This window comes from Gekko japonicus, unplaced genomic scaffold (genome assembly GCF_001447785.1).
Source record: "Gekko japonicus isolate JY-2015 unplaced genomic scaffold, Gekko_japonicus_V1.1 scaffold1870, whole genome shotgun sequence".
Classification (NCBI taxonomy): domain Eukaryota; kingdom Metazoa; phylum Chordata; class Lepidosauria; order Squamata; family Gekkonidae; genus Gekko; species Gekko japonicus.
Genome location: NW_015168711.1, coordinates 23,592 through 37,198, shown reverse-complemented (window position 1 = coordinate 37,198; position 13,607 = coordinate 23,592). Strand labels below are relative to the sequence as shown.

Here is a 13,607-nt window from a genome sequence, read left to right as displayed (position 1 = left end):
GTCATTGATGTCATCTGCTCTTTGAGATTATTCATTTGGTCCAGCAGGTGGCACATGGAGTCTGCCGAAGTCTTTGCTGGCTCGCTGACTCCTTCCGGTTTTGGACTCTCAGTTACTTTCTATTTCAGATGCTTCTCTTTCTCCGTCCTCTTCCCTGTAATCTTTTTCTCTTTGTTTACTTTTGCAAACTTTTTGAAAGTCTCTGAATATGCTCCTTAACGCTCGCACTCGCCTTGGTAAGTGCTCCTTAGCAGTTTTAACCTTTTATGCTTTTGCTCCCCCCCTCAATCGCTCTAAAGTCTATGCGTTTGGGAGGCCTCCCTCCCCCACTCGCCTTATCTTCTGTTCCGTGGGGTGGGGAGCTTCTTTTCTTTTTAATCACTGCTTAACAACTCACGTTCATAATTGGTCCACAGACCTCGTTTACACTCCATTTCACGCTCAATCTCCTGTGCTTGCCCCGGTCAGCGTCACTTAGTCCATTCGGTCTCTCAGCACGAAGAACCATCAGAGCGGAGAGGTGCCTCAATTCTCTGGCATTACACCGTCGAAGAGGCAACCTCTCAAAAGCTCCATGGCCAGGAGCCCCTTCAGACGGGTCCCTGGGGGAGTAGTGAGCCTGCACGCCCCCTCCTTCGGCTGGAGCGCAGCTTCACCCCCGGGAGGTCCGGGAGGTGAGTCTGCTAGCGTGCCGCCATCAACCGGAAGTCCAAAATTAACACATTTTAATAACATTTAACAACAGTTGTACAAAACTATTGCTTGGATGCTGGAGTTAGCATCTTCTATTTTGTGCTGCCATCTTATGGTACAAACTGGCACTTCAGTGCACACAGCCAAGTATTCACAGCCTCCGGGGTTCCAAACTGGAACATGCTGATTAGTAACTGTTCCTTAATGTTGAGTACTGGTAGCAGACCTCAATACTCAGTCCCCCTCCTCACCCAAAGGAACACAAACCTAAAATGTCTGTGTGGATTCTCATGCATAGCAGCAGAGTATGTGTAGTTGTACATTGGCATGCTTACCTACTTAACCAATGAGCTGAGGTGTTGGACATGTCCTACTACATAAGGGGACTCTTTATATTCCATCTCCAACCAGTTCAAGCATTTGAGGAACAGTCACTCACAATGTGCCTTGCCTTCCAGATCGCACTGGGGCTCTTGAACAGAAACCGAAAATGGGCTACAGAAAAAAACCAGCATGCTGAGCCTCCACCCTCCTCCACTTTCTACCAAGCTCTACTGCCCTTGTGAGTGAAGCAGACCCTGCTCCTGTCCTATGTATTCACCATATATGCCATCAGGCATTCAGCTAGCCAGCTTAATACTCCCCACTACCACAGGCTCCTTTGAGAAGCAAGGGATGATTAAAAGGGAACCGGCCAGACTCTGGAGATCTAATATCTGAGGAATCTAGAAATGGCTAATCTCTGCACTAAAAGTTGATGCTGCTGCATACCAAAGTGGAACTGACACTATGCAAGGACCTGACTCTGCTCCTTCCTCCCTCTTACTAAGAGTATAAAATGAAAGTTACCTTTTCCTTTCCATTTTATCTTGGCAACAGATTGGCTAAAATCCACATGTATCCGCCTGTCATCTATTAGCACGTTATCCATCTTAAAGTAAGCTTTCTCGCAGTCTTCCTCCTGATAGCCATATTTCCATGAAACAAAAAGTTAAAATTAGAATCCTGTGAGGCTGGTTTATGAACCAGAAAAGTTTCCATTAGCATATTACTAATAATGCTTTTATCAGCCTAAAAACGTCTTGCTCCACCAAATACATGCTTAGGTTAGGGAACACCAGTTGCACACTGATATTAGGCCATCTACCAATGTATTCAATACAAAAGTGCTCGTTACTTAAAAGGCTCACTCAGATTTCTTTGCACAGTGAAAATACAGGTGCTCCTAAAGAGCTATTATTCCACAACTACCACCCTCTGTCCATACACACAAAGAAACAAAACAAGTGTCCCAGGGTATAAGCTTTTGGGAGTCAAAGCACCCTTCATAAGACACAGGAGATGGGAAGCTTTGATTCTTGAAGACTTATACCCTGAAACTCTTGTTGGTCTCCAAGGTGCTAAGGGACTCAAATCCAGCTGTTCTACTGCAGACCAACACGGCTACCCTCTGAAACTATCTACAAGGAATTCCAGAATATTTAGCAGCATCTCCTTGCTGCACGTGAGGTCACTGCATTTCTGTATGATCTGCTCATCAGAGAAAACAACCCTGCTACTCTTCTATATAAGCATCCTCCTGAGGAATTTCAGAGTAGCAATCCAAGAGCCTTAATTTTTGCAAGGGTTGACAATTCTCAGGCCATTTTCAATTTCCAGTTTGTACTTCAGAAATCAGGTGATGTTATTTCAGGATCCCTTCACAATGTAGCCAGGCGCGCAAGCAAACAGGGACGGATTTTCTTCAGATGTCTAGACTGCCTCACACCTAAGGCTTAGGGAATCTTGGGGATTGTAATAACATTCACTCTGGAAAGAGTCATGCAGTGCAGGTTGCCATTCTTCATGTTCTTCAGATGGAAATGAGGCTGAGGGACTGACTTTCCTGAAGCTACAGAAGTTCATGCATGGTGGAGCTGATCTTCCCCGGTACCACAGTAAACTGCATTGATTTATATCAAAAAATGGTTTTCCTAAAGCCTGTAACAGAACTTCATTATGGCATTTTATGACTGCTTTTGTACTAATGTTTTTACTGTAATGAGTTACCTTGGTTCTTTTGGGAAAGATGGTATATAAAATTAATAAAAGAAACAGGTACCAAACGCTTCTAACATTGTGTATTGTTAAACAATATAAACAGATAAACACATACCTTTTCAAACTCAATGAAAGCATAGCACAGGGATTCACCCGTCTTCCAGTCTCGAATCACTTCACAGCTGAAAATGCAGCAAAACACATGTTGTTCAGGGAGTTGTAGAATGACCACTAATATTTGGCTGGCACTGTTTTCGGGGAGGCTTCTTGGGCATCACACAGCACTCAAAAGAAGCAGTCCTTCATCTGTTCATGTGGACAATTCTAATATGAGTGGCTTTGGTGAGGGATAAAATCTGAACTAGGAGGCTTCTCCCCTCCAGCACAGACTGTGGATACTGGAATTCTCCCATAAATGTTTTGATCATCAGAAAATGCAACTCACATACTTAGATTTAAGAAAAGTGTAGACTCCAAACAGTAACTACATTCCTCTTGGTATTTGTTTTGAATAATCTGCACTCTTGTGCAACATTTTCAGAAACAGGAGTGACTATGGCGACCCTCCTTCATTAGGAAAAGTACACTACTCTGAATTGAACACAATTAAGTACATTAGTTTAAGCAGGAAATACTGAAGTATACTAAGCCTCATAAATATTTCAAAATTAAAACTTTAACAATATATTATTTTTCTTTCTGCTTCTTTTTAGGCTCTCTGACTTTTCAGTTGCAAGTAATGCTGAGAAGCATTTTCTAAGAGGGAAGCATGTATGAAACTCAATTCTTTGTTCCAATATAAAGGACAGAATTGTCTGCCTAAGAGTGGGATCTCACAAGACATGATAGCCAGTTCTGAAAGCCGAATGTTTTTGAGTGGCTCATGGCCAAGAGGCAAACGTTGCACTCTTGTCTGAAACCATACTGGCCCTTAATTCTCAATGAAGTCATCTCTAAACTGGACAAACTGTAAAAGCAAACACTAAGAGGAAAGGGGAGGGAGGAAAAATGGTTTAAAAAAGGATCACGCAGAAGAGACTCAGCAGAAGAGAAAGAAAAGACCAGAGAAGGTCTTTTCCTTCTCTTCATACCAGTCTGCACCTCTCCCTACACTGCCATTGCTACTGCAACTGCCCCCCCCCACTGCATGAAGAGCAAGGAGCGAGAAAGTGCCTGAACCCTTCCCTGGCAAGTTCTTGGCTCCCACCCACAAGGCACCAGTCTCTTCTGTTCCATCTTCTTAAGTTTTTAACACAACTGACAGCAACATAACAGATATTTGTGGCTGAATTAGAAGGCAAGCACAGCAGTGAAACCCAGGAAAGAAAGGTTTTAAACAGGTTTTTACTAGTGTATTGCCATTTCTGCAGATTTTCTATCATTACCTTTTGATTGGCCCAAAACGAGAAAATATGATTTCAAGGTCTTCATCTGTTGTCACAGGATTAAGTTTGCAGACAAAAAGCACATTTTCAGGTGGCTTGATATCTGCATCAGGCAAGTCTCCTACCTTAAGTACAAAAGTAAAAAGAGAAGAGATTGTAGTCTCATTTTACACACAAACTCTAGCACTTTATATGCATTAACTTGAGACATGCTTGTGTCACATGTACCAAGTTTTTAATGAAAGCACAAGAGATGTTACCTACACAAATATAGGATTACTAATTATTATGAACTCTCAAAAATCCCTTCCTCCAAAAGACAAATCTCTGCATTTTGGTCTGCCTTGCCTTTATCCAGGAATTCCTTTCTCTCAGATCTCACAGGAAATCCAAAAATGTGCATGAACATGTTAAAATTAATTTCAAGCCAGGATACTGTATTTATAGCAAATGACGATTCATCCCACTTATTTGTTATTTTGCCCCCCTCTATGCAGATATCAAAATTAAGGACTGGTTCACATTAGCACCATTTGAAAGCTGTGGCATTCTGAAGCAATGCTTAAAACAAAAATGCTACAAGAGTGGAAATTTCATGGTTATCACAAAATATTACACACACACACACATACATAATATTACACAAAATATTACACACACACTATATATATATATATAGTGTCTAATCCTATGTAGCTTTATCAGTGTATATCATTAGAAACATTAAAATTTCTCCATAAATTTATCTAACTGTACATTACCAACTCATGTTGATAATTTAGGTATCTACACTGTTTTCCAAATTCACAAAACCCAGTCATTTGTTGGAGGTGCTTCTTGTGATTTCCCTCAAGAAGCAATATCGTCTCCTCTGCAATAATTGCCTTCTGAATAAAGATGACCAAGCTTTAGCTGTGCCACCTGTAGTCTGTATTTTTGCTACTTTTTCAGCAAGGATCCCACAATAGCAGCTTCATTTTGCTAAGCCACTACTAATATTAGGCTGGAGGTAGCCATTAAGATAGGAGAGAAAACTGCAAGTATCTGAATGTAAAAGGTTTCAATTAATATCTTCTTATTATCTTCTCAGTTCTCTCACAGAAATGTTACATTTTCGATCCCTTTAATTATTAGTCTGTGTTATACACTGAATTTTGTGCAATGGAATGCACGCACATGACAATCCTTATCTCCTTAATCTTTACATACCACTACAAGATAACCTAGAGAGAAAGATCTGCCAAGGGTACCTTGTGAGCTAGGATCTGAACCCACATCCAGATAATGCAACACTCACTTTATTAATATTCATACAATGTGTACAACACAAAACACATATAAAGATATTACTCTGATCAAACAAATCAAATATATTTACCATTTCCAAAAGGATAGCCTGAGTTTTTGCCTCTTTCTCTGCCAGAATTTCCTCCACTTCATCAACAGACCTTCCCTTGAAGTCATCAATTTCCTCATCGGCTCCTATTCTCCCACTCTGTCTTACATTTTTTTAAAAAATGACAGTTATTTAATAAAATTAAGTCAGTGAATGCACTGATGATGATCTCATGTCTTCAGTCCACCTGTGACATGAAAAAATGGCACTGGACAAAGTTAAGTTACATTTGATTATGCATTCAAGTTGCAGCAGTTACCACACATAGATGCTCTTGAGAATCATCACTGTGTAATCTGCTTTGGGAAAAGGTGAACTACAAATAATGTAAGTAAATAATAACAATACACAGGAATCAGGAAGCTGTATTTCAATCAAATAAGCCATAGTTTCCCTCATGTCTGGATACTCTATTATCGACAGACATTATTTTCCCAGGAATAATGTGCAATGGAAACAATGAGAAATTGACAGAGATGTACAGAATGATCTATTCTTTCTATTTCCCTCATACTGAAAGCCCAAGGCACAGATTCATATCCCTCCTGCTCCAAGGTACAAAATATGAAGGGTGCTTCTCATGCTATTGTGTTAGGATGCATATAAATCCTGTGTAAGCATGCCCTAATATGCAGCAGCTGCTGCTGGCTCTGTGTCTCCAGTCCTGACCACTCACTTGTACAGTACTTTCTATAGGGAATCTGCATGCATGGCTGTGGGACAACCTATATTTCTTGAAACAATGCTAGCATACTTTTTTGTATTTGCCTGATTATATTCTTGAAAATATTACTTGTTCTACATCACAATGTGTTATTCCCAATACATGATGGAGAGCAAATACTCCTTGATTAATATCAAGTATCAGAATAGGCTTTTTGTCACATTACTCATTAAACTGGAAAGAAAGAAGAGAGAGCCTCAAACTCTCTCGCTTAGACAGCCTTCTCTGTAGAATCAAAACTTGCTGAAATCAGAAAAGGACTCCATTTTTGGAAGCATCCATATTAACATAACTGTTGCTTCCCATTCATGCTCCCACCAAAAAGCACTAAAAGTTAATAGCAATACTCACATCCAACTGTTCCTTTGTAGGCTCTGGTGAACGGTCTGGTATTGCCAAACCAGGTGGGTCATCAAATGGATCATCTAAGATCACTGTATGGTTTATCCTAATAAGAAATGCAGGAAAATGTCATTTATTGTTTTATAACACTATTTCATCTCTACAACAACGGCATGCTTTTACAATAAATACATTTCACTGACGCATACTCAGTATCTTCAGGTCAAGGCAGTCAAGTAAATCTTTCTAAGCATATGCCAGCTCAGGCAAAGAATAAGAACCTCAGTGTATAGTGCAGGCTGTTTCCCTGTTCTCTGGAAGCACACAAACTGGCTTCTGCCAGAGGAAGGTGTCCTGGGCACCAGATCCCTTTTGCCCACTTCATACAACCGTCACACTGAAAGGCCTATCCAGAAATAACCTTGTTAAAATATGGAAACAAGAGACAATCAAACCTGATATCTTGATATGGAACAAAATCTTTGTCAACGAAGGTTTCATTAATTTTCATCAGTACATCCATGCCTTCTGTAACTTCACCAAACACCGTATGCACACCATTCAGGTAATCTACGTTTTCTCCTGTAGTAATAAGAAACTATAGAAAAACAAAACAGAAACATTGCTTAGTTAAAAAATGCCCTTTCTGGTCACAAGGAACAGCTGCTTAGATGTGCCCAAGATTAATTTTTCAACATTCAAAGGGGCCTTAAAAATGCACCCCACATTACTTTTTTACAAGATGACATCTGAAACTTCTGTGGGAAGACAAAGAAAGGCTGGAGAGTTTTCAAGGCACCACATGTGCTCCTACTGACATCAGGGAGAATTACATGCTTACATCTGCAGTTGGTACTTTTTTATCATGACCCATTTAAGTAATTTTAAACAATGCTTTCCTAGTTCCTAACGCTGTACAGACAGAGCTACAGTCACTCCACCCACGCTGCAAGTTCTGATGGGGAACTCCCTGTCCTCCCCTCATCCCATTACCACTTTCAGAGGAAATGCCAGAAATATCCTATGGCTGATGTTAGAAAGAAATGCACATCAAACTATTTGCTTGAACGAAAAACAGCCTTATAGCAACATAATATTTAGAAGGCTAGCTCTAAGAAAAGAAATTCAACTCCAATATTGCTGACAACTCTGAGGGTGGTATTTGCTCCTGAAAACAACAAAGATGTGCATTTTGATTTATCCAGTCCATCTTTCAAACCAAAGGTGATGTGATTAAATCACGTCAATATCGAAAGTTATTAAAAATTCACATAAGTGCAACAAGATTCAAAATCACAACTAGCCCTGGGGATGAGAGGGGCCATGGCTCAGTGGTACAGCACACATAGGTTTCAGGTACATCACCAGTTAAAGAAAAAGTATGGTGGTGAGCTTCCCCTCACTGACAGTCTTCAAGCAGAGGCTAAACAAACATTTGTCAGGGATCTTTTAGACTGATCCTGAATTGAGCAGGGGGTTGGACTAGATGAACAAAGTTGTATGGCTCTTTCCAACTCTTGTGATTCAGATCTCAGGGAGAAATTGTTGGGAAAGACCTTTCTGTGTGTGAGTCCTTGGAAAGTTGTTACCAATCAGAGTAGCCAAAACACAGCAAAATTGACTTATGTTCTGATTATGTATAAAAGCAGCTTTTTATATACATATAGAAAAATTGCAGAAGAGTTAATGCCCTTTTATTTAATGCCCTTTTATCTATGTGCCGTGTCAACTAAGGCAGGGATTCGTTATGATTTTTTTAATCTTGTGACAAGTCATTTTACTAACTGTAATCTACAAACATATATTAACTGCATGCACAGGTTATGTCCTGTCAAGCCACTATCTTCATTCTCTGTGGATCCTTTGCAAAATTATTTCCCTTTTATCAATCCCACAATTCTAGCAAAACCCAACATTATGTGCTCACCTGAGATCCATGTTGGTCACAGCCATTGTTCACCATTGATACAGTCCCCTTTTTCTTGTGTTTAATTCTTGGCACTTTTTCTGATTCAAAATATCTAGCTTGATCCCCATATAATTTGCTGAAACACATATATGCAAGTATATAGGTTTATTTATTTATTTAGTTTTTCAATTTATATCCCACCTTGCCAGGCAAACTGGCTCAAGGTGGCGTACAACAGCCAAAATACAACAATAAAATGCAATAAAATTCACATAAACAACAATTTACATAAAGTGCTAGTTCCTATGAAGTGGTCCAATGAAGGAAGACAATATCCAGCGTTGTAACCTATAAACTGGTCCAAAGGCAGTATCCAGCATTGTAACATAAGGGCCATAGCATCTTCAGTTTCCGATTACTCATTTGGCAGTGGTGGCTCCTAATCGAAAGCCTGGTGGAAGAGCTCCATTTTGCAGGCCCTGTGGAACTGTAAAAGGTCCCGCAGGAACCTGATGTCTTCTGGGAGCTCTAGTGATGGCCAATCTGATGTCTTTTAGACCAGGGAGAGTCAGGAGATTTTGTGATCCTGACCTCAATGCTCTCTGGGGGACATACGGGGAGAGGCGGTCCCTCAGGTAAGCAGGCCACCGACCGTATATGGCTTTAAAGGTCAAAACTAGCACCTTCAAATGAATCTGGTATGCTACTGGCAGCCAGTGCAGTGCCTTCAGCACAGGCTAGATGTGATCTTGTACAGAAAGACCCATCAGCACCCTGGCTGCTGCATTTTGCACTAGCTGCAGCTTCCGGATTTGGGACAAGGGCCGCCCCATGTACAGGTTATTTATTTAATACATTTTTATTCTGCTCCTTCTCCCAAGGAGCTCAGGGAGATGTACATCATTTTCCCTTCTTCTATTTTGTCCTCTCAAAAACCTTGAGAAGTAGGCAGGTTAGGCTGAAAGAGAGTGACTGGTTCAAGGTCACCCAGTGAATGTTAGTGGTAGAGGGGAATTTGAACCTAGGTCTTTAAGATCCTAGCCCAAAACTCCAAATACTATACCACATCACCTAGCAAACACAAATTGCAAACAACAGTAAAATATGCTGTTTTATGCTTATGTTCTACTTTACCTACATAAGATAGCAAATGGCTTACTACAGACATTTATAACTACATGACCTTGTGAACATCTACTCACATTAGCAGCATCAACATAATCCACTTGTTTCTTACTTAATGTTTTTTATTTAGCATATGTATATCCTGCCTCTTCAAGTATTGTTTGAGGTGGCTTAATATCTGCAGTTCATGCACTTCTATTCACAGCTACTCTCAAAAGATATTTAAAATACAGAAGTGGTCACATTCAGTATCATCTAGGATAACTGAGACTGGGAGGGAATTATATAACCGGTCAGGTTGGCTCACAACTTGTGTAAGAATAATGTTCCTCACTGTCTGAAACAGAAACTGTGTCCAAAAGAATGGCATTTGTGAAAATTTATTATTATTCCCTTCAGATATATTATGCAGCCTAGCAACCTTCTGAAACAGCTCCATTCAGATCATTATCACTATTCACTTCAATAGACAAAATCAATCTGTGACCACATTCTCTTGAACTTGGGCTTTGGTCCCTAAATTTTATGTGGAGGATTCTTATCTATGTATGAGTTTAATATGCACATCATCACACTGTGTCTGGAACTGGAACAACCAACATGTTTACCCACATGAAATGCCTTTTTAAATGTTCATTTACAAGTATGATCTACGCACATATCTCCTTGCTGAATGAGGTACATGTATTGTAATGGATCTGCAAACACTGTGGAGTTGTATATATGGAGATCAGCAGTGAGCAAAAGATGTATTTCAACTTTTAACAATAGTGACTTAAATCCACCAGAGACTTCCATCTGCAGAGCAGGGCTTCCTTCCCATCCCACCACCACAGACCCAAATACCCCCCAAAACACTGCTCCTTGGAGAAAGAGGACCCCTCAGGAAAAGCAAGGGGGATGTCAGAGGTCTGCAGTGGGAGGGGGGACTGGCAAAAATCCTCCTCCTGTCTGCCAGTTTGGTGTAGTGGTTAAGGCAAACACTGTGGAGTTGTATATATGGAGATCAGCAGTGAGCAAAAGATGTATTTCAACTTTTAACAATAGTGACTTAAATCCACCAGAGACTTCCATCTGCAGAGCAGGGCTTCCTTCCCATCCCACCACCACAGACCCAAATACCCCCCAAAACACTGCTCCTTGGAGAAAGAGGACCCCTCAGGAAAAGCAAGGGGGAAGTCAGAGGTCTGCAGTGGGAGAGGGGACTGGCAAAAATCCTCCTCCTCTCTACCCTTGGAACTCCTCAGTAGTAGTTAAGCCAGACATTATTATTAAATGATGATCTCTCTTTTCTTTAGGCATTTAAACACAGATTTTTGAACTGTTGGAATGAAGAAGAAATTCAAGCGTAAAATAGTATCCTCTGAGGGCTTCATAGAGTCACATTCTGCCTTACTAACTCCCAGGGTCTTGTCTCCAAGATTTTCAACAAAGATTTCTTCCCCATATCAGCCCTCCAGGATCTGATTACTCAAAATACAGAACTTTTGCATCAATGTTGTAAATCATGAAATTTCAAAAGAATGTTCTTATTTTTAAAAACTCAAAGTTAATTTATAAAAGAATACAGTTGGTGCTGCCAGAGTAACATCCTTTTACCTGATAATAACTTTATCTAAAAAGAAACAAGTAGAAAATAATATTGGATGGCACAATCTCACATGCAAGGCCCAGTGCAATTGTATGGAAATAATGGTTGGAGAACTGTGACTAAAACAAAATGACAGAGTTGGAACATCTTGTTTGGTACCCAAAAGGTCCTCCTTTCAGGAGTACACTAAGAAAGTCAAGCTATCTTTTACTACCCAATATAAGAAGCTCACCAAAAAACGGATTCACCTCCACGGCCAGTCCCCTGTGGATCACCAGTCTGTATGATGAAATCTCTCTGTAACAATGCAAGACATATTTAAAATAAAAAGATACTTTATGACTACAGCTATTTATTATTACACATATATAAATTAACTGAAGACGTTCATTGTACCTGCACTCACAATGATTTTTTTGAAGCAGGTTATTATTCTGTTTTACAAATGATGATGTAAGGCCAAGAGGGACATACAATGTATCCAAGACCATTTATCTATCTGCAGTGCAACATGTGCTTGCAAAACTGTTCACTGATTTAAGAATTCAGAGAGAGAAAATAAACATCACCACAAATGCTTACCTGTACATTGTGAATAAGACAGTAATTGTAGTACTTGATTTTGCAGAGCTTCAGAAAATTCAGACAGGCTGCAAGAAATTTATGACAACTGTAATGGAATGTGGATTTTGCCTAATAAATGAAACACACACTATGACTCCTTAATACTTTATTACAAATCTTATAGCATATGAAGCTCTGCAAGGAGGAGATACTGGAAACAAGAAGTTACCACAAGACTTAGGGAGACTCAGTGTCTAAGCTATGGTGACAAGGCCAAACCAAATTTCAGTATAAAGAAATTGTCCCAAATGAAATAAAAGTAGAATAATAAGGAAAAAATCTATGGGAAGAAATGCTACCATCTACTCTCTGAACAAACAGGAATTATTTAATCAGAACTCACTAGGGTACATTCCTGGATTTTTTTTCTAATATGAGCTGGTAGTCCTGGGATACATGGCATGATAATACAGAAGGGTAGTTAAGCACATACAAAGTGCTCTTCCTTCAAGAATAAATAACTACACCCTGTCCTCCTATATTAGAAGCTGAGGAAAGGAGGCTTTTTTTCAGGTCAAATGATGGGAACTTTAGGCAGGTTTGAGCTTCAGCATCACATTTTAGAAAATAAAAAAGTGTTGCATTAGAGTTGTCCCTTTATTATTTTTTTCTTGCTCTGTTTTTAGATGGCCAATAAATAAACATTTACCTTTTAAAGTTTCTTCTAGCATGGAACTAAGTGGTGAGGGAAACTCCACTTGTTTAATCTTTGGTTGTTAGGTTAGTGTTACGACCTGTAAATAACGGGAACCCCGTTTTCGTTTCACACCCTGACAGGTCACCTGAGCCTTTTACAGTTCTGTGCCAGCCTACTGACACACCTAACCTGGGGCACCAGTGAAAGAGACCGAAACCCAAGAGATATGCTTCGGGACCGCATGCCCGACGCGAGAAATGACTCTGGGCACTTCCTGCAAAACGGCAAGGGATCGCGGCGAAGGAGAAAGAAGCACTTCTTAGGGTGTGCAAAACTACCCATCGCGGCCTATCTTGCCCCGTGTTTCTTAACTGCTACGGGACAAACAGAAATCCAACTGGTGCAGCTTGCCCCCAAGCACAGAAATGCACAGCGGTTGTTCAATCTCTGCTTCTGCTGCAGTTCTTAGAATCTGCACACGAGCCTTCAGAGTAGGTCGCGCCGGAGCTGCAATATTCGCCAACGGCTGATCGGTTCACTCCGCCTCAGCTCTTGCCAAGGCTTCTCCTCACCTCGAGGTCTCTCCTCTGTGTACAAGTCCACCACCAGGTCGCCCAGCGTCGTTTCCAGCAACACGGCCATCGCGACTTTCTCCCTCCAGTTCCCGCCTCCCTCCAGCCGCGCTCCGGAAGGAACTGTCGCTCCGAGCTCGGCTATCCATCGCGGCTTTCTCCCTCCAGTTCCCGCCTCCCTCCAGCCTCGCTCCGGAAGGAACTATCGCTCCGAGCTCGGCTATTCCGGGGCGACGGCGGCTCCTCCTCCACTTCCGCTTCCTTTCCAGCGTCTCGGTCGGTCTTCGGCTGGGTAGACGTTTTTAACGTTGGGCTCGGTACTCTTTGGCTGAGCGCCACTAAAATTTGGAATCTGAATCAAAACCCGGATCTCCCACAACTCCAGAGCCCTGAGCCTAACTGGGAAACCTTCGGATCTGCTTTGATCAAACTGGTTGGGGGACGGGGTTGAAAAGTGGGGGGAAGAGCTCGGTTCAGATTCCATCTCCACCCCCAGAATGGCGGCCTTTCCCAACAGCACTACTTTGTAGGGACTGGGTAAAAGTCGGATCTAGATCACCAGCAGCTCG

General features: G+C 41.1%; 1 protein-coding gene across 1 annotated transcript in view; it reads right to left on the bottom strand.

The window, feature by feature from the left end:
- Window positions 1-13,127, bottom strand: part of PPIL4 (peptidylprolyl isomerase like 4) — a 21,751-nt gene extending 8,624 nt beyond the window's left edge. The window contains exons 1-10 of the mRNA XM_015415552.1: window positions 13,039-13,127; window positions 11,788-11,855; window positions 11,438-11,502; window positions 8,508-8,625; window positions 7,036-7,178; window positions 6,590-6,686; window positions 5,497-5,613; window positions 4,119-4,243; window positions 2,849-2,915; window positions 1,543-1,654 (exon numbers count right to left, since the gene is read on the bottom strand). Coding sequence (XP_015271038.1) covers window positions 1,543-1,654; window positions 2,849-2,915; window positions 4,119-4,243; window positions 5,497-5,613; window positions 6,590-6,686; window positions 7,036-7,178; window positions 8,508-8,625; window positions 11,438-11,502; window positions 11,788-11,855; window positions 13,039-13,108 — 982 coding nt within the window. The 5' untranslated portion in view covers window positions 13,109-13,127. The remainder of the gene's footprint in view (window positions 1-1,542; window positions 1,655-2,848; window positions 2,916-4,118; window positions 4,244-5,496; window positions 5,614-6,589; window positions 6,687-7,035; window positions 7,179-8,507; window positions 8,626-11,437; window positions 11,503-11,787; window positions 11,856-13,038) is intronic.
- Between the last annotated feature and the right edge of the window lie 480 nt (window positions 13,128-13,607).